This window comes from Cardiocondyla obscurior, linkage group LG28, assembly GCF_019399895.1.
Source record: "Cardiocondyla obscurior isolate alpha-2009 linkage group LG28, Cobs3.1, whole genome shotgun sequence".
In the NCBI taxonomy this organism is placed as follows: domain Eukaryota; kingdom Metazoa; phylum Arthropoda; class Insecta; order Hymenoptera; family Formicidae; genus Cardiocondyla; species Cardiocondyla obscurior.
The window spans coordinates 426789-453829 of record NC_091891.1 but is presented as its reverse complement, the minus strand read 5'-3'; the positions used below and the strand labels follow the sequence as shown (position 1 = coordinate 453829).

General features: G+C 37.0%; 1 protein-coding gene and 2 long non-coding RNA genes across 11 annotated transcripts; 2 read left to right on the top strand and 1 right to left on the bottom strand.

Moving 5' to 3' along the window:
• The first annotated feature begins 3 nt into the window (after positions 1 to 3).
• On the top strand, positions 4 to 12020 carry Lig (ubiquitin-associated protein-like lingerer). 8 transcript variants are annotated; one of them, XM_070673466.1, is made up of 15 exons: positions 4 to 235; positions 1605 to 1800; positions 2004 to 2370; positions 2505 to 2762; positions 3020 to 3207; positions 3276 to 3527; positions 3624 to 3941; positions 4018 to 4452; positions 4532 to 4714; positions 4797 to 5004; positions 5180 to 5385; positions 6317 to 6523; positions 6612 to 6737; positions 6823 to 7098; positions 7171 to 8384. In XM_070673466.1, exons 2-15 carry the CDS (start codon positions 1672 to 1674, stop codon positions 7417 to 7419), a joined length of 3402 nt encoding a protein of 1133 aa, XP_070529567.1. In that variant the 5' UTR covers positions 4 to 235; positions 1605 to 1671; the 3' UTR covers positions 7420 to 8384. The 8 variants fall into 8 exon arrangements, with proteins under 8 accessions (XP_070529567.1, XP_070529574.1, XP_070529571.1 ...); XM_070673473.1 differs by lacking the exons at positions 4 to 235; positions 7171 to 8384 and adding exons at positions 242 to 397; positions 11836 to 12020; XM_070673470.1 differs by lacking the exon at positions 4 to 235 and adding an exon at positions 242 to 397 and having other exon boundaries at positions 3047 to 3207.
• On the bottom strand, positions 11756 to 15156 carry LOC139112453 (uncharacterized). 2 transcript variants are annotated; one of them, XR_011547379.1, is made up of 10 exons: positions 14787 to 15153; positions 14470 to 14710; positions 14212 to 14378; positions 13910 to 14105; positions 13557 to 13752; positions 13205 to 13400; positions 12853 to 13048; positions 12501 to 12696; positions 12149 to 12345; positions 11756 to 11991 (listed from the first exon to the last, which is right to left on the bottom strand). It is a non-coding gene; the product is annotated as an uncharacterized lncRNA (long non-coding RNA). The 2 variants fall into 2 exon arrangements; XR_011547380.1 differs by lacking the exon at positions 12853 to 13048 and having other exon boundaries at positions 14787 to 15156.
• Positions 15157 to 23412: 8256 nt separating this feature from the next.
• LOC139112384 (uncharacterized) lies at positions 23413 to 24443 on the top strand. The gene is made up of 2 exons (XR_011547372.1): positions 23413 to 23547; positions 24062 to 24443. It is a non-coding gene; the product is annotated as an uncharacterized lncRNA (long non-coding RNA).
• The last annotated feature ends 2598 nt before the right edge of the window (positions 24444 to 27041 follow it).

The following is a 27041-nucleotide window of genomic DNA, read 5'->3' as shown; positions in this document are numbered from 1 at the left end:
CGGTTCTTCCGCCGAGGAAAGGTCGAGTGGAAACGTGGCGTGGCGGCGTTCAGTTCGCTTCGATTGGCGGCTTGACGAGCGTGCGAAGCACGCATACGCACAGACTCGGCGATAAAATAGCGGCGGTAGTGGTGCTGCGCTGTTGAGCACTAGCGGGGTGCACTGGTGCATCGCACAGGGAAGGGGGGCCCTCGCGGTCACGTGACCGAGCTGCGTTTTGAGCGCACTAACCCAGGTACGGTAGATAGGTCTCCAATCCGTTGTTTTTCTCGTGGTTATATTACGCGCGGCCGCGGCTCCGAGGCGCCCGTGGTGTGCCGCCGATTCCGCGCGCTTCCGTTCTCCGTCGCATCCGTCGAGGCGACCCACAGCCCGCGACGTTCTACGACACGCAGCCGTGAGTTACACACTAAGGATTCTCTCCTCGCCTCCGCGCTCGCTCCTTCTCTCTCTTTCCTACTTTCTTTCTTTTTCCGTTCCACACGGCCATTCCGAGGCCCGTGCGAGATCCATTGATACACCGCCGCTACCACCGCGGCCCCGACTTCTGACAAGCTTCTCGTCGCTCACGTACGTAGAAATGGCGTTCGGCCGTGCACAGTGCACATGGCCCGCCGAAAAGCGATACGTGACCCTTGCGCCCCGTCGTGAGGGCTCATTCCGCGCCGCCGTGTCGCCGAAGGAGCCAACCCCTCAAACCCTCCGTCTATTTCTCTCTCTCTCTCTCTCTCTCTCTCTCTCTCTCTCTCTCTCTTCCTCTCCCTTTCCTTCTCTCTCTCTCCCTCACCTCCTCCGTTTCTCATTCCGTTTCTACGCACGAACTTTTCGCGGCGTGCGAGCGGGCGACGACGCGCTCGACGAGGGTGCGCTTCTCTCCCTTTTCTTTCCTTTTCTTTTTTCGCTCGCAAAGAGCTTTGACGCGAATAGTGCTTCTCGCCGACGTTTCGCAGTCTAGGTGCCTCAACGACGCATTGGGGCTCCAACAAGAAAGAGCGTCCCAACGTGGCACGTGAAGTGCATTCGTCTCGTTCCCGAAGCAGCTCGCTCTTCCCCGTTTCGAAATCATCGAGAAGCGGTGACATTCCTTTCGACTTTCGTCACTTTTCCTAGGGCGGATCTCAGCATTATTCGTTTATCGTTATCGAATCCGTTCCTAACCTGGTCCTCACGTATCTTACAAGTCTTATCTTCGTTGAAAAAGTTTTTGGATTTAGTCTACAGCGAAACTTGAGTAGTGCTGTGTGTAATTGTGACTTAAACACAAATTTATGTTGTAAATAATGGGCCTTTTATTATCGAATATTAGGCGATGAGGATATTTGCCCATTTACATTTGTATCTGACTAAAAAAAAGCTCTGAGGACTATTTTTAAAACGTTTACAATATAATTTGATGTAATTTTGGAAACTTATAATAATCACTTCATAGAATGTTTATTATACATTTAGGTTTCAATACATTGCTTAATATATAGTTTGTCTTTGTGCTTTTATGAAAGCAGTACTTTTAACATAATTATACATGGCTTGCCTCATGTGGAATTAATAACTCATTTTATATGTATTTATTATATGTATATTAACAAATGCATTTTCTGTTTCAGACTGTAAATAGAGAGTGTACATAGTGTGATACTGTGAGTGCTTAGATACGTGGGATTTTAGTTGGCAATGAGTTCAAGCAACAAATCTTTGGTGTCCTCTGGAAGAGGCACCAATAAAAATAAATCACAACAACATAGCAAATCAGACCATCATCAGACTAAATCATCAGATTCAACTAAACATGACAAGGCTCAGGTTGGTAAAAGATCAATTTTTGTCTTTAAGCATTATCAAAATTCATTAATTTATTGTTTTTGAAACAAAAATTACTTTCTTGCATCACAATAATATTCTTTTACATTTAAAATGTTATATAATTACAGTTGTTTTCCTATAAAACAAGTATCGTTTTATATGGCCAATATTATAAATATTCTAAAAAGTAACGTTTGTTACAGCAAAACACAAATCAAATGCGTAATGCGCAAATTATTGATACCAGGATGGCAGGAGGTGAGGACCCTATCCTGAAAGAACGCATTAAACAAGTCATGGATATGACTCGGCGTTCGGAGGATGAGGTAATCATGGCCCTACATGACAGTGATGGAGACTTGGATCGGGCTGTAAACGATCTTCTGGAGGGAGTGAAAACAGAATGGGAGGTGAAGAAGAAGAAGCCTCGTCAGCCCAGCGGTTCCAAGCAGGTGACGGATCAGATGGGTGGGCAGGATGACAATGTCGATTGGGAAGAACGGCGTAATCAACGTGGTAGTGGCGGTCCTCCGCGGATGCGTGGCCGCGCTAATCATGATAATCGTGGATGTTAGTTTAATTGTTGTAAACATTTTTTATTTTATTATTGCTTGAATCTAGAAACAAGATCATAAAAAAGTACAAAACCTTTTTTGTTAATTAATAAACTGTTAATTGTAACTTTTGCAAAATTGTTTGGTCAGGGCGCGGACGAGAAAATAAAGAGAACGAGAGGAACATGGAAGATGGCCTGCGTGATGGCAGCTATAGCAGAAGAGGCAGAGGTGGATCTGGAAGATCAGGTCGTGGGTGTCGTAGCAGTGGTCGAGGTCTTGGTCCAAGGACATTTGCGAATCGTAACGATCCATCGTCTGCTTCTGCTGCTCATGGTTTTAATCGGCCCATTGAAACTTGGACTGGTAGTGAGGAGCAACAACAAAGTATTCAAGAACCAAAAATGGGTAAGTTTTAGTTCATTTGTGATTCTTGAAGGGAAAAAAAAAGAAAAAAAAACAACTACATCTTACGAACAATAGAAAATAGTATTATCGAGAAATCAATTTTATAAATATAAATTGATTTCTATCTTGCATAAGTACATAAAGTTATAATGAAATATATTATATATATGTGCACAAATACATACTTTGATGTATGTATATATGCATCAAATATAATATATCAAACATTATATCTATATGTTGAACTGTATATATAGATGCTTGGAATAATTTGGACTCTACAGAAGATTGGGATAACGAGGAGTACACGGGATCCTTGGCAGATACTAAAGTCTTCACTCCGAGCACGAATATCCTTGAACCTCCGCCTGTTGTCGAGGAACCAAAACCTCAGGATATCTCTACGCAAGGCCAGGGGGTTAATCTGTCACTGCTTCAGCAGGAGGTAAGAATGTTTTAGATTTTTTTTTTTTTTTTTTTTTTTATTCTAATGACTTTTTGTACAATTTATAGGAACTACCAAAATTGTCGGACATGTCTTCGATGCAGCAGCAGAGCTTAATACAACCTCAACAGCAACAGCAAGCTCAACAACAGCAGCAGCAAGTATTGGGCTTACCAACGATGCAACTGTCACAACCCAGCGCTATTAGTGGCGTATTAACAGCAGCGCAAACCCAATACCTGACGCAACTTACTCAACAGACGAGTGAAAACTTAAAAGCAGCTGCACAAACGTCGTTTTCGTCATCCATCTCCAATCAGGTATTATAATATTAATATAATGTTACAATTTTATAAAATCTTAACGTGTAGTTTTTAAATATTAAATTATCTACAATTTAAAATATTTGTTTATAGCCTCAGAGACAAACAAAACAACGTCCAAGAGTACCTCCACCATCAAAAATACCTTCAAGTGCTGTGGAAATGCCTGGTGATGCAGTGAACAGCGGAATCGGGTTTCTCGATGTACAATTTGGCGCATTAGAGTTTGGTAGCGACTCAAGTTCTCTTGACGGTTCGGCGAACGAAAAGTATAACTCCACAAGTAATACAATCGTCGGTGTGGACATGACTTCCGGTGCGAGTACTGCAAACACTGCCAATACGAGTAATTCACTCGACATCGAGACTACGCAGACTTCCACCACACCCTTTAACGCCAGCTCACAGATGGTAGACTTTAAATCAAGTTATTGCATAGTATTGCAGTTTTTTAATATATCAAGTTATAATTTTGTCATGTTTTTAGTTACAGAGTACTGATACTTTGCCAACGTCCAACGAGCACACGATTAGTTCTCAAAGTTTCACTCGTGGAAGCAGTAGTGGCCAAAGTTTGGATATAACCAAGCAAGATTTTACATCGCAAGTCTCGCCTGGAAATGCGCCAACGTATGGTGGTACGCCGTCTTATCAATCGTCGCAGAAATCATCTTTTCAGTCATCGAGTGGCACGCCTAGCACCTACAACGCGTATTCGACTAATAACCAATCCCAGTCTAGCTTTCAAAATGCGTCGGGTGCTAATGCGAATAGTTATTCCGTGACAGCAACGGTTTCACAAGCGAGCTACAACTCGTCAACATCATTTCCGCAGTCCAATACGTCGAATTTCAGTCAACCATCTCCTTCTGCATCGGCGTCTGCGACTTCCGGTTACAATCAACCAACTACGAGCAGTCAAGTAATTGAATTAACAATTTTGAGAATTACTTCAGAGATATAGAGCTTCTGCAAAAGATAAAATAATTTTTATTTGGTAGGTTTATCCATCTGCGAGCGGATATGTGCCGGCTACAACATCGCAATACCCAGCGCAAGCTACTAACACTGTATCAAATAGTAATGCGGGATATCAAACTTACCAGCCTCCATATCAGTCTTCTGTCACAACATTCACGTCTCCAATAACACAAAGTTCTGGTTACCAGAGTGCTACGCAATCGGTTTGTGCAATATCCTATTGTATCTTTCTCATATTTTTCGTACAATTCTTCGACATTAAAATTTCACATGTAAAATATTTAGGTTTATGCGAATCCGTACGGCAGTTACGCCAGTCAACCGCAAGCAGCCTCTCACAATCACAAATTGAATAGCACCGCAACAAAGGATTCGCAATACGACAGCAGTGCAACAACATCGAACAGTTCCCTTGCGACGACTAGTACACCAACGTTGGGTCTCACCTCGACGTCTGTCAATAGTTCACAAACTAAAGTAACGAATTCCAACGGTTAGTAGATGTTTAAAAAATTATATTAAAAATTGAAAAGTAATGTTAGTTAAATTTTTTATTTTGTTTCTCGTTTTTTTTTTTTTTTTTTTTTTGCAGTACTTTTTTATTAAAAAATTTCTATAGACAGTAAGAATTGGACTTGTTTCATTTGACTAATAAAACTTTTTTTCAGCTGTTCCAAAAAGCACATCGAGTGGAGTAGTGACGGGTAGCAGTGGTACTGGCAACATGACAGGCGGTGGTGCGGCCGGAAGTATGACGCCGATGCTCAGTCACCAGTATATTATGGGCCAAGCGGGTGTACCATATGCAGCCTTCCAGCAACCTGTGTATAGCTACGAAGATATACAGCTTGTACAACAAAGAATACCACACATGGTCAGTCACTTTTCGATTTCCATAAGTTAATTTGTTTCTCTATTTATTCATATATAAATACATCTTTAACTAACGATTCTTCGAAGCAACGTACATTGCAATAATATATTTTATTGAATAATTTATTATGTTAACTAAACTAATAAAAGACATTAAAATAAATTATAATGTATACATTGTTTCGAAGTGCGTTTACTTTATGTTATTATCTGGTACAAAAATTTCTGAAATATATTTCTTTATCGCTTGGTAGCTGCTCGTAATTCCAATATTCTTTCCAAAATATTTCAAACTCCTATAGATGTTTCTATGATAATACTGTAAACTCGTTCTTATTTCTTTTGTTGTTTCTGAAACGGTATATTAGCAAAGACAGATCGGCTTTTCGACACTGTGCAAATCTCTCTTGGTATCAATAGTAAAGAACTGGAAAAAATATTTACAGAATATACTTTAGCTATGGGATTGTTTCGATCTCCGATCTATCTTGGCTTTCTTTACTTTCTTTTTTGTCTTGCCTTAATTATTTATGAATGATGTCATGTATCTGATTGATCTTATTATATTTTTATGTGGTAATATATATAAATGGTTGATGAAGATTGCTCTATATATTTTCTTTAGCTTTATTCAGACATTTCAATCATACAATATAAGTGGGAAATACGCGTTAGCGAGGAATATAAATGTACTTGTATGTATGCACTGCGGTTGTATGCGTGATTAGTAGCTAGATCTATCGCGAATAATGGTTCCCGGTCGGATAAGTATTTTGTTATTTTTTTATACATAGCAAAACTCCAAGTAAACGCATGTCACTTGCCCCAGCTCGGTACGCGTAGAGATTAGACGTTAGTTAGCCTTCTCTTGTATTTGGAGTACACAGTGTATGCATGTAGTTTTGTGTTTGGCCTTCCTGACTAACGTGCAGCCAACAACTTACTATGACGCGGCTCTGGGCTATCAGACGACCGGTCCCGCTACGAGTCTTGGTGGTGGCAGAGGTGATGCCTTATCCGGCGTTCAAGGAGTACAGGGTGTCCAAGGAGTCCAAGGAGCCTACACTAGTATTAGCGACGCTAGGTTCGCTAGAAACGACAGCAATGCGTCACCAGTTCCTTCCACTATGTCGCAGCAGGTGAGTCTCATCGATCAGCTTAAATAACTATTGCTAAAAGAAAAAAAAATACATTGTAAAAAATTTATAAATTATATGGGATTTGCAGACCGCTACGCAGCATCAGCAGCCAATGATAAATCCTACTCTTCCTCCGGGATATGCATACGCATTTACTTACGGTAGCGGACTTATGCCGGGAGGCTTTCAATATGGAACTCCTGCTATTTATCCGGTAAGTTTTACGCTTTAAATGTCTTTATTTATGTAATAATTTCTCCTGATGAAGGAACAAGTGCTAAAAATGATTTGTATTATAGCAAATAGCAGCGGCCGGCAATGCTGGAACAAATAGCGGTGCGTACAGTGCTAAGCCGGGTAGCTATGGATCCGGTTATGGTGCTGGAGCGAGCTATGATGCATTGGCTTCCGCTGGACCGTCTGGAGAATACAAGGGTGCCGGTAGCAGTTACACTGGAACCCAAACAGGCAAAACCGGTACTTCCACGGGGAACACCAACACTGCTGGCTCTTCCGCAACAGACATCAGCGCGACAATGTACGCCAAGAGTCACGTTGCTCTTAACAAAGTGAACGTAAGTAGCACTACCCAAAAACAACCGTCGTTAAAAACCCCGTATGTTCACACGATCAATCGGTCCTTTTAGTCTTACGAAAAACAGACTTTCCACTCGGCTACGCCACCACCGTTCGGTTTGACGGGCAGTCAAAATGCTGGCTTGCCCGGTGGTTATGGTACCCCGCACTTATTCATCCCGACTATCCCGCATCAGCTGCATCAGCCGCTACACCAGGATGGCGGCAACAGCGGCAACCAAAGGTCCAACACAAGTTCGCAGAACAAAGCTCAAGCGAAGCCTGGATACAGTCCTAGTTATTGGACCGGTAGCAATTAAAAACAAAAACACACAAAAAAAAAAAAATAAATAAATAAATAAATAAAAGAAAAATAAAAGACAAAGTTTTAAATTCGACACAGAGAAAGGGCGAAGTAACGTAACATCTTGCTGGTAGAATAACAAGTCGTCTTATATTGTGAAGCGGGATGGTGTGACATAGAGACTTTGACGTTGTCAATAGTTAAAAATGACATAAAAAATGATAGATGAAAGACCTCTTTTTTTTTTTTTTTTCGAAAATAACGCGAGTCCGTGAAGAGTGGAGAGTGAAATACTCTTACAAATTGAAAAGTATATGCAATTATTGCTCGGAATGCTTCCTTCTAATGGTAATGAACAATTAATTCCTGTGTACGCTGTACGCTACATTTACTTGTACTTGATCTATAATTTATTTGTTCAGTTCATATATATAATACACACAAACACAACACATACACACATATACTGCACACTCGCAAACTTCTCCAAGAGACTGGCGTAGAGCGCGATATCACAATAAAATAATTCTTTGCATTTTATGCGGGTGGTGTATGTGCAAATCGTATATGATCATTTGCATATTCCTTCTAACTGTGAATTGCACTCGTGCCAAATGAAATTGTAGCGTTTGTAACGCGATGGATTGCGAAAGATGGATTATCGTCTATCGTTTGTGAATTCTATGACACGACTACGTCGTGGAATTCGTGGCAAGTTTATCTGACACGCCGTATACGCGATACGACGAAGCCAGTGTCTCGCGACTTTTTCGTATGATGCACCGGAAAAGAAATTAGAAGAATAACATCCGTCGGGTTCGCACCGGATCTCTGTACATTACAGTGCAATTTCGAATGTACTTGTATTTGACTGCTAATTATAGGGTGATGATAGTGTGTCTTTATATTGTTCTTTTTTCTTTTTCTCGTGTATGTAAAGCATCTTTGCTTAATGAATAATAAAGGCGTATCTTTGTGAAATAGGGTAAAATTGTTTTTCAGTAAAAGAGCGGAAATAAAGGGTGTACAGCGTGAAAACGTACGCTTGTATACATTTATTATTATCGCGTTTTATAACGTTTTTATTATTATTTTTTTTTCTTTTGTATGGCACGTCACGGCGACCCTGTGTAAAGTACAATCGTTGCATTCGCATACATTTGGTTTAAACGCGTTACGCATTTTTGTGAGTAGTATTGATTTTTATTACTCTTAATTAATACACGTACGTTTATTCCGTATTATATTGATTGCATATTATTTCGGTTAAACGGAAAACTATATATGCAACTCGTATTACTTTTAAGTGTAGCTAAAAAAGAAATCAAATATGCCAGACATATGTAAAAATTGTGCTTTGCTCTTTTTATTATTTTTGTACCTATCTTTATCTTTTTGTTTCGCTAAATTCATATATTTGACCTAATTTTATGAACGACGTAGATCTTTTCACGAGATTGACAATATTGTGATTTATTCTATCCGAATCTCTTCAATTATTACAAAAATATATTATGTATATTATAAAAATATATCGTTTCAAAGTAGTATATTTATATGTAAAATATTTTGCTGTATTTTTTATGTTGGCCATTAATTTAAACCGACAGTTGATTAATGAGTAAAATTACGTTTGAAATCGTACTATATGTAACTCATTTTTTTTTTTTTTTTTTTTTTTTTTTTTTTATACAATTAAAGAAAGGTTATTTTCGAGTTAAAAAATTTATTTAAGAATTGGATCTTTAGATATTTTAATAAAAGAGCTAACAATTTTTATTTCTCTACAACAAAGTTATTAAAAATTTGATTTAAAATAATATTGAAACTTTTATGGTTTAATAATGTAAATTATTTTTTGGGAATCTCAAATTATATTATTGCAATACATAAATAATGTTACTGTTATTAAGAGATTCGTTGGAAAATATCTAAAAACGTTACGGATTGTCATTTGGCATATTAGTGCATTTCTGAATGTAACAGAAAGAGAAATTAATTTCTTTCAGGGAAAGAGGGGGAATGAAAAATAGATCAGCAAGTTCTAATCTTTACTGTATCGCAGTTTTTGGAAAACGCGTTCGTGACATTATCAAATAAAAAATGTTTTTTTTTTAATGGTTTATAGTCGATGCGTGTACATGGGAAGCACGTGCGCGCTGAGAGACAACATGTGATGTTTTCCATTGCAACAAGCAATCGTACACGTTCCGCGTTTTCCAGGAACGAGATGAAAAGTTCGTTCTATCAAATCGCGAACGATTAAAACTGATGAGACTTAACATAACCGATTATCGAGACGAACGAGCATATACAAGGTGTTTGGATAAGTATTACGAAATCCTGTACCATTTTGTAAATTTATCGACCGTCATAGAGAAAAAAATTTTAATATCTACGCTCACTCACCCGCAGCTTTTTTGACGCTTTTACGCTACACATTTAAATTTTTTTCTTAATAACGGTTGAGAATTTTACAAAATAGTACAGTACTTTCTTATTTGTTTACTAGAGTTCTATGTGATTATAAGAACTTCGTAATACTCATCCAAACACCTTGTATAGTAAACAACGTATGTGCAGTAACGGCCATTAGCAGCGACATTTGTATCTTTTTCATTGTGAGATTGTAATAAAAGAGAAGAAAAAAGGAAAGAAAAAGAACGAAAGCCATTATCGATTCCGTCTGGTATACACACTCGTTAATTACTCGTGCCGATTAAAGGCGTGCGAGCTGTATAGCTATATACATACTCAACGGGATAATTATGTGTATCGACCAACTGTGAAGCACTCATATTTTGAAGATATACTTTACATTTTTGCATTGTGAATAATGAATGATATCGTAAAAACCTTTCCAGAGGGAGAGGAAAAATGAATAAGATTCTAGAAACTGAACACGAAAATGTCGAGCAAAAAAAAGTAAGACGTATGAGGCAAGAATTTTTTCTTTTTTTTTTTCTCACGGAGGTGCTGTGAGAATTGTTACGACTTGCGTATACGTGAGGAATAATGTTTCTCTTATCATGAACATTAAATGGGCTGACGAATCACGACGGTCGACAAAACTTTACCGCAGATAAGCGAGAAGTACATAGTTGTAAGTAAACTCTTGTTAGCGACTGCATATATATACATATATAAATATATAAATACCATAAACTCGTGTACATATATATATATATATATATATATATATATATATATATATATTTATATATATATATACATACATACAGAATGCGGTATGCGTAGAATGCGTTTTGAAATGATTGGAAGACCAAATGTAGATTAGCTTTTTTTTATTTTTATTTTTATTTTTTTTTTTTTTTTAATAAAAGTAAATCTAGGTTCGCATTTTCGAACAAGAGGATAAAAAAAGGAAAATGGAGAAAAGGGCTACATTGTCTTTATCGTGGTTCAGTGACTGTGGACCACCAAGTGACTTATATATAAAAAAAAAAGTGAGAAAGAAATGCGTTTGATTGTACACGCACCCGACATCAACAAAGGAGTGATAGATGAATGACCGGAGGAATCAAGTTCATAAATTTTTGTTTAATGTCTTAGTGTATGTTTTATAGTCGATTTCACGACTTCATCGTGTATACTCGAATCAATTTAGAACAAGGAAAATATTATATTAAGTGTAATGTATAATGGAAAGTAAATAGGGAAAGATGCAAAATATAATTGAGGAGGAAGCAAGAATTACTGAATATGAAAAAGAAAAAAACGAGAAAAGGTAGAAGATAGAAGAGAGCTAGATGGAGAAGATAAGATTCGGAATTAAGCACATTTGTTCTCGTATAATTATACATTAATAATTTTTGTATTTTTGTCAAATATTAACCGATTGCGGGTGAATGCACGATATATGCATTACTCAACTATTGCTATTATATGATTTATAATAATAATAATAATAATAATAATAATAGCTACTATTGTGTATAAATATGAATATATAAGAATAAATGTATTAAAGAAGCCTGGCGATTTATATATATTTAAGGTGCAAGTGCTTGTATTACGATCTCGCATGTATTTTCTAGAATTATTATTATATACTAAACAACGGAAGCGCCAGGAGCGTTTGGTAAGCAGATTTTTTCGGAACTACCAAAATCGATGATGATATATATATCAGCATCGATTTCAGTAGTTCCGCCAAAAATCCGCCTACCAAACACTCCCGGCGCTACCGTCGCTGCAAATACATCGATCTTTCTAACCTTTATCGATTTATTTTAAAAATAAAATAATTATTTAGATAAAACGTGGGCACTCTACTAGCTATAATATAATCGAATTAGAGTCAAAAAATTAACTTGGAACATTCAAAATCATTAACTTTAACAAATTTTTATTACAATTTATAAAACATACATGTCACTTTTTAAAAGTTAATTATTAATATTTTCCATAGACTTACAAGCTTCAGACTTTGTGGGGCAAAAGTAGAATGAAGAAACTGTAATGGAATGCCAACAAGACTCTTGAAAAAGCAGCAGAAATCCCCCTCACCAAGTATAGATCACAGTAAAAATTCTGCGGCCTTCCAGGTACTCCAATCACCATAAAACTGAAATATAAATTTATTTGCAATTAGGAGAATATGTAAATTGTAATTAGAACACTCTACTACATTCAATAAAACCAAATTAAAGTTAAAAATTGAACTTGAATGCCTGAAAATAATTTATTTAAGAGTAACACTTCTTTTAACCTATAACACATACCTGTCACTTTTTCAAACCCTTAATAAAAATAGATCACGTCGTTGCACAGGCTTGGCACTTTCTGGGCAGCAAAAAGAAGCTTCAAAATTGATAAAAAATCCAACGGGACCGTCGTGAATGCTGCAGAACATTTTTCACAAAGTTCTGAAGCACAGGAAAACTTTTCTGACCCTCACAACTCTCCAGTCACCAGCAAACTGAAATATAAATTTATTTACAGTTAGGAGAAATATTAAATTGTAATTAAAACACTAATACATTAAATAAAACAGAATTAAAATTAAAAATTGAACTTGAATGCCTGAAAATAATTTATTATAAAGTAACTCTACTCTTAACCTATAACACGTACCTGTTACTTTTCAAACCCTTAATAAAAATAGTTCTCGTCGATGTACAGGCTTGGCACTTTCCGGACAGCAAGAAGGAGCTTCAAATTTAATAAAAAATTTAACAGGATGGCCGAGGAAGCAGCAGAACTTTCTTGACAATGTGTAGAAGCACAGGAAAACTTTTCTGACCCTCGCAACTCTCCAGTCACCAAAAAACTGAAATATAAATTTATTACAGTTAGGAGAAATATTAAATTGTAATTAAAACACTCTAATACATTGAATAAAACAGAATTAAAGTTAGAAATTAAACTTGAATGCCTAAAAATAATTTATTTAAGAGTCATTTCACTTTTAACCTAAAACACATACCTGTCACTTTTAAAACACTTATAAAAAATAGTTCCCGTCCATGTAGAGCCTTGGAACTTTTTGGGCAGCAAAAAAGAGGTTCAAATTTGATAAAAAATCCAACAGGATGGCCGAGGAAGCAGCAGAACTTTCTTGACAATGTGTAGAAGCACAGGAAAACTTTTCTGACCCTCGCAACTCTCCAGTCACCAGAAAACTGAAATATAAATTTATTACAGTTAGGAGAAATATTAAATTGTAATTAAAACACTCTAATACATTGAATAAAACAAAATTAAAGTTAAAAATTGAACTTGAATGCCTGAAAATAATTTATTATAAAGTAACTCTACTCTTAACCTATAACACGTACCTGTTACTTTTCAAACCCTTAATAAAAATAGTTCTCGTCGATGTACAGGCTTGGCACTTTCCGGAACACAAGAAGGAGCTTCAAATTTAATAAAAAATTCAACAGGATGGCCGAGGAAGCAGCAGAACTTTCTTGATAATGTGTAGAAGCACAGGAAAACTTTTCTGACCCTCGCAACTCTCCAGTCATCAAAAAACTGAAATATAAATTTATTACAGTTAGGAAAAATATTAAATTGTAATTAAAACACTCTAATACATTGAATAAAACAGAATTAAAGTTAGAAATTAAACTTGAATGCCTAAAAATAATTTATTTAAGAGTCATTCCACTTTTAACCTAAAACACATACCTGTCACTTTTAAAACTCTTATAAAAAATAGTTCCCGTCCATGTAGAGCCTTGGAACTTTTTGGGCAGCAAGAAGGAAATTCAAATTTGATAAAAAATCCAACGGGGCACTCGAGAAAGACGCAGAACTATTTTCACAAGCTGTAGAAGTGCAGTGAAACTTCTGTGACCCTCGCAGAACACCAATCACCAAGAATCTGAAATATAAAATTATTTACAGTTAACAGAATATTTTAATTGTATTTAGAACACTCTAGTACACTTAAATAAATTGAATTTTAGTCTGAAATTTAACTTAGAAGCCTGAAAAAAATTTATTTAGATGTAACTTTACTATTAACCTAAAACACATACCTGTCACTTTTAAAACACTTATAAAAAATAGTTCCCGTCCATGTAGAGCCTTGTAACTTTTTGGGCAGCAAGAGAAAGGTTCAAATTTGATAAAAAATCCAACGGGGCACTCGAGGAAGACGCAGAACTATTTTCACAAGCTGTAGAAGTGCAGTGAAACTTCTGTGACCCTCGCAGAACACCAATCACCAAGAATCTGAAATATAAAAATATTTACAGTTAAAAGAATTATTTAAATGTAATTAAAACACTCTACTACACTTAGATAAACCGATTTTAAATCAGAAATTAAACTTAGAAACCTCAATTCACTCTGGAAAGTGTTAGTGCTATCTGGAGTACTGGGTGAGTCGAAGATTCTTCTCTTGTACTAGGAATGGTCAGAAAGACTTCTGCGGCTTCCCCGGGTCTCCGGATGGTCTCGTTGGTTAGCTGCCGTCACGTACCTTTTGCCTATAAAGTTTGAAGTCTGAAAAACAAATAGAAATATTTTTAAAGTTAATTTCAAATTTGCAAGTTGACACTTTGAGATTAAAGAAATTAAATCTTGATTTTCTCACTTCTAAATTAAACAAAGGTCAAAGTCGGCTTAAATTCGATCCCTCGTGATAGAGGAGAGTGCTCTCTTTCAGTTTCAACCGGTGACATACATGAATTCACTCTGGAAAGTGTTAGTGCTATCTGGAGTACTGAATGAATCAAAGATTTTTCTCTTGCACCAGGAATGGTCAGAGGGACTTCTGCGGCTTCCCCGGGTTTCCGGATAGTCTCGTTGGTTAGCTGTCGTCACGTATCTTTTGTCTATAAAATTTAAAAATTGAAAAACAAATAGAAATATTTGTATTTCAGGCTTCCAACTTAATCTTATTACACATACCTGTCACTTTTAAAACTTTTATAAAAATTAGTTCTCGTTGATGCACAGTCTTGGCACTTTGTGGGAACCAAAAAGAAGATTCAAAATTGTAAAAAAAAACCATCGGGACACTCGAGGAAGCAGTAGATCTCCCAGAAACGAATAAAATAAGCATAAAATATCTCGCGAAAAATATTCACCAATGGAAACACAGCATTAATACTAACATTTATAAAAAAACTTAAATAATAATATAATGTAAAAATACTTATTAAATTGCATTAAACTGTTGTAAATTAACGCGCAAAATAAAATTATAAATTAAAACATTTAAATAACGCGAAAAGCAAACGTAAAATGTCACTCGATTAATTTCAACCAATAGGAACACAGCATTAGTACTGACATTTATGAAACAACTCGAATAATAAAATATTGTATAAATACTTAATAAATAACATTAAATTGTTGTAAATTAACGTGCAAAATACGATTCAGTACAAAAATTTATAAGTAACGTAAAAAACAAGTGTAAAATGTCACTCGATTAATTTCAACCAATAGAAACACAGCATTAGTACTGACATTCATGAAACAACTCGAATAATAAAATATTGTAAAAATACTTAATAAATAACATTAAATTGTTGTAAATTAACGTGCAAAATACGATTCAGTACAAAAATTTATAAGTAACGCAAAAAACAAGTGTAAAATGTCACTCGATTAATTTCAACCAATAGAAACACAGCATTAGTACTGACATTCATGAAACAACTCGAATAATAAAATATTGTAAAAATACTTAATAAATAACATTAAATTGTTGTAAATTAACGTGCAAAATACGATTCAGTACAAAAATTTATAAGTAACGCAAAAAACAAGTGTAAAATGTCACTCGATTAATTTCAACCAATAGAAACACAGCATTAGTACTGACATTTATGAAACGACTCGAATAATAAAATATTGTAAAAATACATAATAAATAGCAATAAATTGTTGTAAATTTACATGCTAAATAAGAATTAGTATAGAAACATATAAATAACGCAAAAAACAAACGTAAAATGTAACGCGATTATGATCCGCCAATACAGCATTAATACTGACATTCATGAAACGACTTGAATAAAATATCTCGCGATCTAGAAAAGATAAACTAAATCTGTCTTCGTCGTTCGACGCCGGCTTCCAAGCCCTTTAAACCGCGTTTTTGATCAGACCCCTACGACGCCTGTTTACCGAGATATTAACGATCAAAGTTTTGGCGGAAAATGTGAAATATCTCGCGACCCTGAAGAGCTAGGCTATTGTGTAAGAGGCAATTCTCTTTTCTAGTGAGATTCCCCTGGAAGCCGCTCAGGATGAATAAAGGAAACTTTTATAAGTGTGTCAGGTCTCACTTTATTGGTCCTATCTCCGATCCGTTTCCTTTGCGCGTTACTGAACGACTCCCCGAGCCGACGGCCGTTCGAAGCCGGCTGCCCGTTGAGCGATCGTGCTGCTCACGTGCGTTCGTCTATATACAACAGCTCTAAGAGCTTTGGCGGTCTCTACCAGACGGCGCCAAAGCGACCCGCCACAGCGCTGCTAGTGGTAAATCTTTTACAGCTCGGCCAGGTCTGACTCTACTTGCGGCTCGCAAGTGCCTTATTCGCTCGTGGTACAAAGTAAGCTTTGCCTGCCCAGTGGGCTAACAATTTACGTTAGATTACAATAATTTTATAACCCTTTTTTATATCTCGCCCTATCGGACACGCTGTTTACCTTATTAAGTGTCATAATCACTGACTTAGAAAACATCATAAAGTCGCTCTTTACCAACCAACCAATTAAAGAAAAAATCAAATAATTAACATAGACTGTAATAAAATAAAAAGAAAGAAATGAGAGGCCTTTGAATAGCCGTAATTAACATAATTTGATTAGTTGGTTTAAACAAAAATCAAGTACCGTGTGACGTCTCAGCTTATGGATTTAGGGATTTCTAGGGAAATAGTGAAAAGGACCAGAGCGTCGATATTTAATTCTTCTCTCTAGGTATCCTAGGGTCTAGATTGGAGTTGCTCTTTTTTAGTTTAAGGGGCAATCTGCATGCACCGATTATACCCCGGGATGGCAAGAGCCGTTTCTGCCTTATCGTAGGAAGTTACAAGAATAGATCTTTTTATCTTAGTTTTTATTCTCTTTAGGTGTACAATTGCTAATAATTTTATTAAATAGACGGTCTATAGTTTTGGGAGGATTTTCGCCCAGGACTTCCACTTCAGTGTCGGAAGTAGTAAGGTCTATAGTCTCAATTATTCGGGGAGGACGGTGGACTGTAATAAAATGGCCCTTTTGAATGCTAAGTATTCTAGGGCCTCTGGGCTTCGATGGCCCAGGCTGCGGGTCTTTCGGGGCGGTCTTCTCGGGTGCCCCGAACGAGCTGGGAGGGGGAGAACTTGAAGGATGGTTGGCGGCCTCCTTCTATGCGGCGATGAGATCCCTCAAACGCCGATAGATCTCCGCCCTTTCGCGCCTTTTCTTTCCGCCTCTATATTTTTTCCTCCATACCATCTAGAATCATAATGCGTAAATGCAGACGATTTTCATCGAGCTTGCACTATTAAGCAAATGATTTTATGGGATAAGAAAGGGAAATTGTGATGCGGAAGGTATGCCTATTATCTTTGAATTGCATGAATCGCAGACGACCGTTCAGATCGTGGTGCGGCTATGCGTCAAAATACTAATTAAGCACATTACTCGCAGACAATTGGAAAGAAGGGAAATTGTAATGCAGAAGTGTGCAGATCGAGGTTGAGTTGCACGTATTCGCAGACAATACTTCAGATCGTAATGCAATTGTGCATCTGCGTTTCGATTATGCACATGCTTGCAGACAATTTTAAGGAAAAGTGGAATCGTGGTATATTAAGATACAGACGATTGTAAGGAGAAGAAAATTAAATTGCGAAATGCCAGGATTCGTATTTAAGATGGCGAGTATTGCAGACGACTCTTTGGTCGTGATGCACGTTTCGCAGCGAAATAACAAATCTATACTATTAAGCAAATATTGAGGAATGGGAGGGATCCGATTTGCAAAATGCGAGGATTTGTATTTTGAGATGGCGAGTACTGCAGACAACCCTCAGGTCGTAATGCAAGCTTCGCAGCGGAAAAATAAATCTGCACTTTTGAGCAATCGGTTTGATAATTTATTAGGGGATAAAGATATGGTTTAATACAGAGGAGGAAGAGAAGAACGACTTAGCGGCCAATGTTAACTTTTACGCTTTAATCGTTCTCTTTAAGCTCCTAAGGCTTGTAGATGTACCAATAACTAGTTACATCGATTTTCCTTAATATTAAGAGGATCGAGTTTGGAAATGGGAGAATTATTTCAAAATTTTAATCAACTTACTTTGAGTTTATTAAAGGATGGACGCAGCGCCTTTACAAGTCTGTTGGTTGGTCCAGGCAGACGCAGCGTGATTATATTACAGCGGCTTCGTGACCCTCGGGTAGCTTCCGCAATTACACAACGTTCGTAGATTTTTGAAAAAGACTGAACGCTCGCTCGGGCCGCGGGCCCGCTTATATAGGGTTAGCATCCCTTGCATTAGACGACAGGGAAGGGGGCCTTTTGCGTCTTAGATTTTCGGTATGACGCGGCTAGCGGCGGAGAAATCGTATGGAATTCTTCGTACATGTACTGTTTATTAATTTGGGGGGTTTCGGTCCCCCTAGCGCTGATAGCGGTGCGATTGAAACCTGTAGCTCTGAATGTTATTGTTAGATATCGCGAAACTATGCATTCCTAGAATTGGCGACTGATCTAATGCCGTGCGAAAGTTTATTTTCACGCGATTTAAGTTTTAAGCATTCAGAGTCACAGATAAATCTTGCGGGTGTATTAAAATAATTATTTATAAAAATTATGCGGGTACATATGTATGAGAGTAAACACGTTAATATTCTTAGTTTCAATTTTGCGAAAAGGAAAAGATATATGCGCTCATATGTACGTGCATTTACAATGGACGAGATATAATTGTGACAAGTAATTTTAATAATAATTATCGGCGCGCTTATGATTATCGCAATGCTGCGCCTGTGGAATGGCAGCGCGGCTGACAAGCATGGTTGCCAGTTAGCCATTCGGTAGGCGCTGAATACATGTACTGGGGTGCTCTCATATGGTAACATGGGTGGTCTCTTTTCTTAAAAGTAATTTTAGTACTTAAGTAAAATATTCTTAAATAGGATCGTTCGGTATCACTAAAAGTATTAAATTTGGTAAACTCTAAGAAAAGGTGGCAGTGCTGGCGAAAGTGATACAGATTTAATATTACAAAATTTAGTAAACGATTGTTAATTTCTACAATCATTAAATTATTAAATTATTGAATTTAGTTTATTCCACGTGTTCTTAGAGTTTTAACAATGGAATTTTCCTTTGGTGTTCAATAGTCAGCCAGAGACATCGGCTTAGCCGTAATGTTTATTATATGTCAGCAGATAGAGCGTGGCGCCTCCATTTTGTGTATCTCATAAATTAAGCAATTAGGGACCGCGTGTGCGACTCGAGGATCCGATATCTTGGGCTGTTTATTGTTCGCGCTCTTGGCTTTTGGCGCCTTCTTGGCTGGCCCTTTGTTCAAAGGAAAAATACTTATTCTAATAATCTATAATTATTTGGCAGAACGCATTGCATTTTATCAATTTAATAGAACAAGTTTTTCGAAAGCGCGAGAGTATACGGTGGTAATGAGTCGCGCACGGCTCATGAATTGTTAATATGTGGAAAAATTATATATTAATGTAATCAAGTTCTTTTAAATTGACATTATGCGTAAATATTTTTAGAATGTCGCTGTACGTTTTGTTTTATCATTAACATATTGGTTATTGTTCTTAAAGTCTACCATAGATTATTTCTTACAGAGAGGGACCGTCTATCCAAAAGACCAGGTTGAGAATCCTCACTCTCATGTTATTGGTCGAATCGATTTTACTAGGATCTAGGAATTTTATTTAGTGGAAATTTTAATTTCTGACGTCACAACCGTAAAGGACCATCTTAAACTACTGGAAGCTCAGCCTTCGCATCACATTTATATAATTCGCTTTATAACTACTAAATAGCCGCAATCAAATCGAAATTGTAAGAACATTAACAAAATGGAAATACTTTTCGTGATTAAATATAATATAAACTCGTAAATTAAACGCTGTTATTCGCAGATTAACGCATCTTATGCGGCGATGTCGCTCTACGCTACCAAATACAATGCATAATAAGATGCCTTATTCCGTCGCAAACGGTTTAAGTTTGTCCGCTGACAAAATCGTGTTTAATGCTTTTCCGGAGAGATTGAACCCGGGCACATCCGTGACTACGTACCGTCCGTGGTTGAGAACCTTTGATATCATGTACGGGCCCTTATATTGTGATTTAAGTTTTCTCGATTGACCCGGTCGGGTCTGCGTATCTCGAATCAAAACCAATTGTTGTTCCTTATACAATGAAGGCTTTTTGTGCGCCGCGTCATAATACAATTTATTGTAGTTTCGGATTTTTTCCGTCGCTTCGATAGCAACATTGCGGGCTCTCTCTCTCTCTCGCTTTCAATTTGTCGATCTACTCCCGCCAACCTATCGACCAATGCCGTGATTTCGCGATCCGCGTGATTTCGCTGGCAGTGCTCGCAGATTTGGTACGACGGCAACAGGTGGCGGTGCAGTTGCCCACAGTTCTATTGCCCACGTAGCGATTGGCCACGTATCAATAGGACACAGTGCGATTGGCCACAGCTCAATTGGACACAGATCAATTGGACACGGTTCTATTGCCCACGTAGCGATTGGCCACGTATCAAATGGACACAGTGCGATTGGACACGAAAAGTTGCCCACCGTTCAAATGACCACAGATCAGTTGCCCACCGTTCAAATGCCCACAGATCAAACGCCCACAGAAAGTGAATTTTTGTTCGTTTGCCCACGGATAAATGCCCACCGTTCAAAAGCCCACAGATCAATGGCCCACCGTTCAATGGCCCACAGATCAATGGCCCACCGTTCAATTGCCCACAGATCAGTGGCCCACCGTTCAAAAGCCCACAGATCAGTGGCCCACCGTTCAATGGCCCACAGATCAGTGGCCCACCGTTCAAAAGCCCACAGATCAATGGCCCACCGTTCAATTGCCCACAGATCAGTGGCCCACCGTTCAAAAGCCCACAGATCAGTGGCCCACCGTTCAATGGCCCACAGATCAGTGGCCCACCGTTCAATTGCCCACAGATCAGTGGCCCACCGTTCAAAAGCCCACAGATCAGTGGCCCACCGTTCAAATGCGACTTTTATATCATATACAGGGTGAATCAGAAAATGGAAGTGCCACTTACCATATAAGACTGGTTACCGCAAAATATTAATTTAATATTATTATTTATTTGTGGACGCGTTGTTTATGGATATTACTTTGTGCGAGGCAGTCAGCGGCAGGATAGAATAAAAATAGTAATTAGGAAGTAGGTATTATGCATAGTGTACAGCATAGAAAATTAATCTTATTTAACAATAATTTATTACGTTGAATTTTATAATGTACTGTTTGTTACAGGTATAAAAATAGATTTAACGAATTTTAAAAGTCGTTGCGATATAAAAAAATAACTGTATACATATATTTTGATATTTTTTAATAATCGGGAAAAAAATTAACTTACTAACTACACATTCATAACCGATAAGAAAAACAAAAGAAATCGTTACGACAAAAGTATTCACACGCAGCCGATACACATTAGAGTTCGAGTTACATCACGTTCTACGCTTGTAAATAAAATAATAGTATCTAAAGCTATAACGTATCACACTGTATCTAAGTCCATTTTGCAATCTATAAGTATTACAACTGCATGCTCGAATACTAAAAAATAAAACAAGTTACATCAGAATCTCTGCTACATTACAACGGTTTGGTAAAGCGCACTTTGGCATAAACGGATAAAAATATGTTTTACAACTACACAGTCATAAGCGATGAAAAGATACAAAAGCAACCGTGTTCGAGTTACATCACGTTCTACGCTTGTAAATAAAATAACAGTATCTAAAGCTATAACGTATCACACTGTATCTAAGTCCATTTTGCAATCTATAAGTATTACAACTGCATGCTCGAATACTAAAAAATAAAACAAGTTACATCAGAATCTCTGCTACATTACAACGGTTTGGTAAAGCGCACTTTGGCATAAACGGATAAAAATATGTTTTACAACTACACAGTCATAAGCGACGAAAAGATACAAAAGCAACCGTGTTCGAGTTACATCACGTTCTACGCTTGTAAATAAAATAACAGTATCTAAAGCTATAACGTATCACACTGTATCTAAGTCCATTTTGCAATCTATAAGTATTACAACTGCATGCTCGAATACTAAAAAATAAAACAAGTTACATCAGAATCTCTGCTACATTACAACGGTTTGGTAAAGCGCACTTTGGCATAAACGGATAAAAATATGTTTTACAACTACACAGTCATAAGCGACGAAAAGATACAAAAGCAACCGTGTTCGAGTTACATCACGTTCTACGCTTGTAAATAAAATAACAGTATCTAAAGCTATAACGTATCACACTGTATCTAAGTCCATTTTGCAATCTATAAGTATTACAACTTCATGCTCGAATACTAAAAAATAAAACAAGTTACATCAGAATCTCTGCTACATTACAACGGTTTGGTAAAGCGCACTTTGGCATAATCGGATAAAAATATGTTTTACAACTACACAGTCATAAGCGACGAAAAGATACAAAAGCAACCGTGTTCGAGTTACATCACGTTCTACGCTTGTAAATAAAATAACAGTATCTAAAGCTACAACGTATCACAGTGTATTTCAGTCCGTTTTGTAACTTATATGTATCAGAACTTTGTTCAAAAATAACAAATTATTGCTCGATGTATCTTATTGCATGAATCTCTGTTGCATGAACGAATGAAATAATCTCGACAAATCATTATTGCAAAGCAAAACTTTTTGATCGGTAATTAAACGACAAAAGCAAATAGCACAATTTTCAATATAAAAATTAAACGACAAAAGCAATTAAACATAGGTGGTACGACATTAGCGACCAACACGCGTCTGTATCTTTGGTTAGGAAACACGTGGAGGTAAGATCGCGCGGGAAACACACAATGCAGAGGCACAACCAATAGTGGAAAAGTTCGTTTCGACCAATAGTATTTTTTACTTTTATTGCGTGTACCGTGCATTGCGTATCAAGCTTAATGCACATTTCCCGCGCGATCTCACCGCCACGTGTTTTCTAACCAAAAATACGGACATGTGTTGATCGCTTATGTTGTACTACTCGTAAATTCTGCTTTTGTCATATGTCGTAAATGCTGCTTGTGTCGTAGTTATTGCTTGCTGTGAATACTACGTTATCCTTGTTGTATTTGCCAGTGTCGTTTAAAAATTGCTCGTTATATTAAGGACTCAAGAAATATCACGAGGCAGTACAAACGGTACGATGTCGTTTTATGGAAAAGAGCAAGGTAATAACTTTTGTACAAAGAATTTTGTAGTTGAGTCTAAAATTAAATTACAATTTTAGTATTAAAATACGGCGCAGCGAAGTGCCGAGCCTTTGCTGAAAGAAGATGTCACATTTGGAATTGCAAACGAGAAATGTAGACTGGAATGTAACGAAAACTCTAAGTCCATCAGAAGCAAAATCTTCTTCAGACATATGCACGGTATGCCTTACTAACGAGCGCACACATGCTTTCGTACCTTGTGGACATCTTGCCTGTTGCGTTACATGTATCAAACGTTTAAAAGCTAAGCGTTGTCCCATATGCAACGACTCGTATGAAACCTACATAAGGATTAGAAAACCATAAGACATTACAGCATATTTATGTAAAAATATGTTTAGATTTAAGAGATAAAATCTTTAGGCGTGTTACTTCGTGCGGAAAAGATACAACATAACTTTATACTGATGTTTGTTATTTTTGAACAAAGTTCTGATACATATAAGTTACAAAACGGATTGAAATACACTGTGATACGTTATAGCTTTAGATACTGTTATTTTATTTACAAGCGTAGAACGTGATGTAACTCGAACACGGTTGCTTTTGTATCTTTTCGTCGCTTATGACTGTGTAGTTGTAAAACATATTTTTATCCGTTTATGCCAAAGTGCGCTTTACCAAACCGTTGTAATGTAGCAGAGATTCTGATGTAACTTGTTTTATTTTTTAGTATTCGAGCATGCAGTTGTAATACTTATAGATTGCAAAATGGACTTAGATACAGTGTGATACGTTATAGCTTTAGATACTATTATTTTATTTACAAGCGTAGAACGTGATGTAACTCGAACTCTAATGTGTATCGGCTGCGTGTGAATACTTTTGTCGTAACGATTTCTTTTGTTTTTCTTATCGGTTATGAATGTGTAGTTAGTAAGTTAATTTTTTTCCCGATTATTAAAAAATATCAAAATATATGTATACAGTTATTTTTTTATATCGCAACGACTTTTAAAATTCGTTAAATCTATTTTTATACCTGTAACAAACAGTACATTATAAAATTCAACGTAATAAATTATTGTTAAATAAGATTAATTTTCTATGCTGTACACTATGCATAATACCTACTTCCTAATTACTATTTTTATTCTATCCTGCCGCTGACTGCCTCGCACAAAGTAATATCCATAAACAACGCGTCCACAAATAAATAATAATATTAAATTAATATTTTGCGGTAACCAGTCTTATATGGTAAGTGGCACTTCCATTTTCTGATTCACCCTGTATATGATATAAAAGTCGCATTTGAACGGTGGGCCACTGATCTGTGGGCTTTTGAACGGTGGGCCACTGATCTGTGGGCAATTGAACGGTGGGCCACTGATCTGTGGGCCATTGAACGGTGGGCCACTGATCTGTGGGCTTTTGAACGGTGGGCCACTGATCTGTGGGCAATTGAACGGTGGGCCATTGATCTGTGGGCTTTTGAACGGTGGGCCACTGATCTGTGGGCCATTGAACGGTGGGCCACTGATCTGTGGGCTTTTGAACGGTGGGCCACTGATCTGTGGGCAATTGAACGGTGGGCCATTGATCTGTGGGCCATTGAACGGTGGGCCATTGATCTGTGGGCTTTTGAACGGTGGGCATTTATCCGTGGGCAAACGAACAAAAATTCACTTTCTGTGGGCGTTTGATCTGTGGGCATTTGAACGGTGGGCAACTGATCTGTGGTCATTTGAACGGTGGGCAACTTTTCGTGTCCAATCGCACTGTGTCCATTTGATACGTGGCCAATCGCTACGTGGGCAATAGAACCGTGTCCAATTGATCTGTGTCCAATTGAGCTGTGGCCAATCGCACTGTGTCCTATTGATACGTGGGCAATCGCTACGTGGGCAATAGAACTGTGGGCAACTGACATACACTCATCGAAGATAGGCGATATCGGGAGCTTCCTCGGTGCCGCTTATATAGCGGTCCTTGCCGCTCTTGACTCCCGAGAAAGCTCTCGTTTTCCGCGCCGCCTGGCGGTCGCGGTTGTTACTCGCTGGGCCCGGAGCTTTTTCTTCCACCGAGCGTCCGGGCCTTCCGGCATACACCTGTGTATGTCGGGCTGCATTCCTCGTGGCGCGCCGAGGATCTACTGCCAATTTGTCGACTCGGCCGCCACAAATTTTATATAAATTTTTGAAACTTTTATTAGTTACTTACATATCTGTTGTCTATTTTTTCATTTTGAAGTTCCAAGTCATTGTTTGGAATATGCTGTATTATATTGTCATCCAAAATATTTATATTTTGATTTACGATTTCATTTAGTGCTGGTTCTTGAATAATTATTGCTTCGCCACTGGTGTCTGAATAAAATTGAAAGCAATTATGCATATTAGCCATAATAATATAATTTTTTTATAAATAATTAAATATAATAAAAATAGAAATAGAAATATTTACCAGTAGTGGCTATAATTTTAATATCGGAATTTTCATCAGATGCACAAGCAACTGATGTATCGGTATAAATCTATAGTACATATATAAAGAATTAAAATAAGTTTTTTTATTTTATAAAAAAATTAAAATGCAAACATTTATGGCTAAGATAAAAAATAATTTAAAATACCTTATTATTTAATTCCGCTTTATATTTTAAATTAAAAAGAATTCTTTCTCCAATAAAAGGAATTAATAGATTAATAGTGTCTTTGTCCAAGTAAGGAAATACTTCCTCCATAATTTTTTGATCTTTGACGCAAACAACAAAGTGAGATAAAAATTATTATATTATACTTTTACAACAAAGATTTTTATACTAACCTTTGAATGCTTGAATAACTTCCGCACTCAAGCCCCAACTTTTCAAACGCTTTGTCACCGCGAAGTCTGATGCACTTATATTAATATCTTCATTAATCATTTTTTGTACTAATTACAAATGATCTGTACTAAATTTATTAACAATTTCAAGTAACCAAAACAAGCGTTACAAGGTAATCCGTATTTGTCACATCACGGAATCGTGATGTCACATTCGTTTTTGTTACTAGTTTCATAACGTTGCACTAACAAATGTTTAAAGCCCATAACAAATATTATCAACAAATTTGATTTGTGTTGCAAACCATATATGATTTGTAAAAATAACAAATCAAAAGAAATGATTTGCAATATAAACTTAATAATTCGTGTTCTTAGCAAATCATTAAGTAACAAATGCATTTTGTTACGGTAATCAAAATATTTTTTTAAGTGTAGAGTGATGAGGCCTTGCAGAGTTGGTGGTATAACATTTCTCCTAATCGTTAGCAGAGTTAATCTAGCGTCCACTAATGTAAGCACATAACGCACACATTCCTTGTACAGCTGGTATCTCTGTCGAAATTCTCGTTCATTGAAAAGTTTAAACGGATTTATTCTATCCCGAAAAACTTTTGGTTTGAAATTACGTAATTCATTTACTTCCCGAACTTCTGCAGCGTTGTCAATTGCCTCGGCTAACTCTATAATTGATTATTTGGTTATGTATCATGTTATACGTACTAAATACCGAGTTCTTATTACACTCGCACAGCACTTTAATCATTTTTATACAGGGTGTATCATTTAATGTGTCACACCGAATAGGAATAGGTGGGTCTTGGTGAGAAAAATAAAAAAGTTTTATACCATTTTGCAAAATTCTCGATAGTTATTGAGAAAAA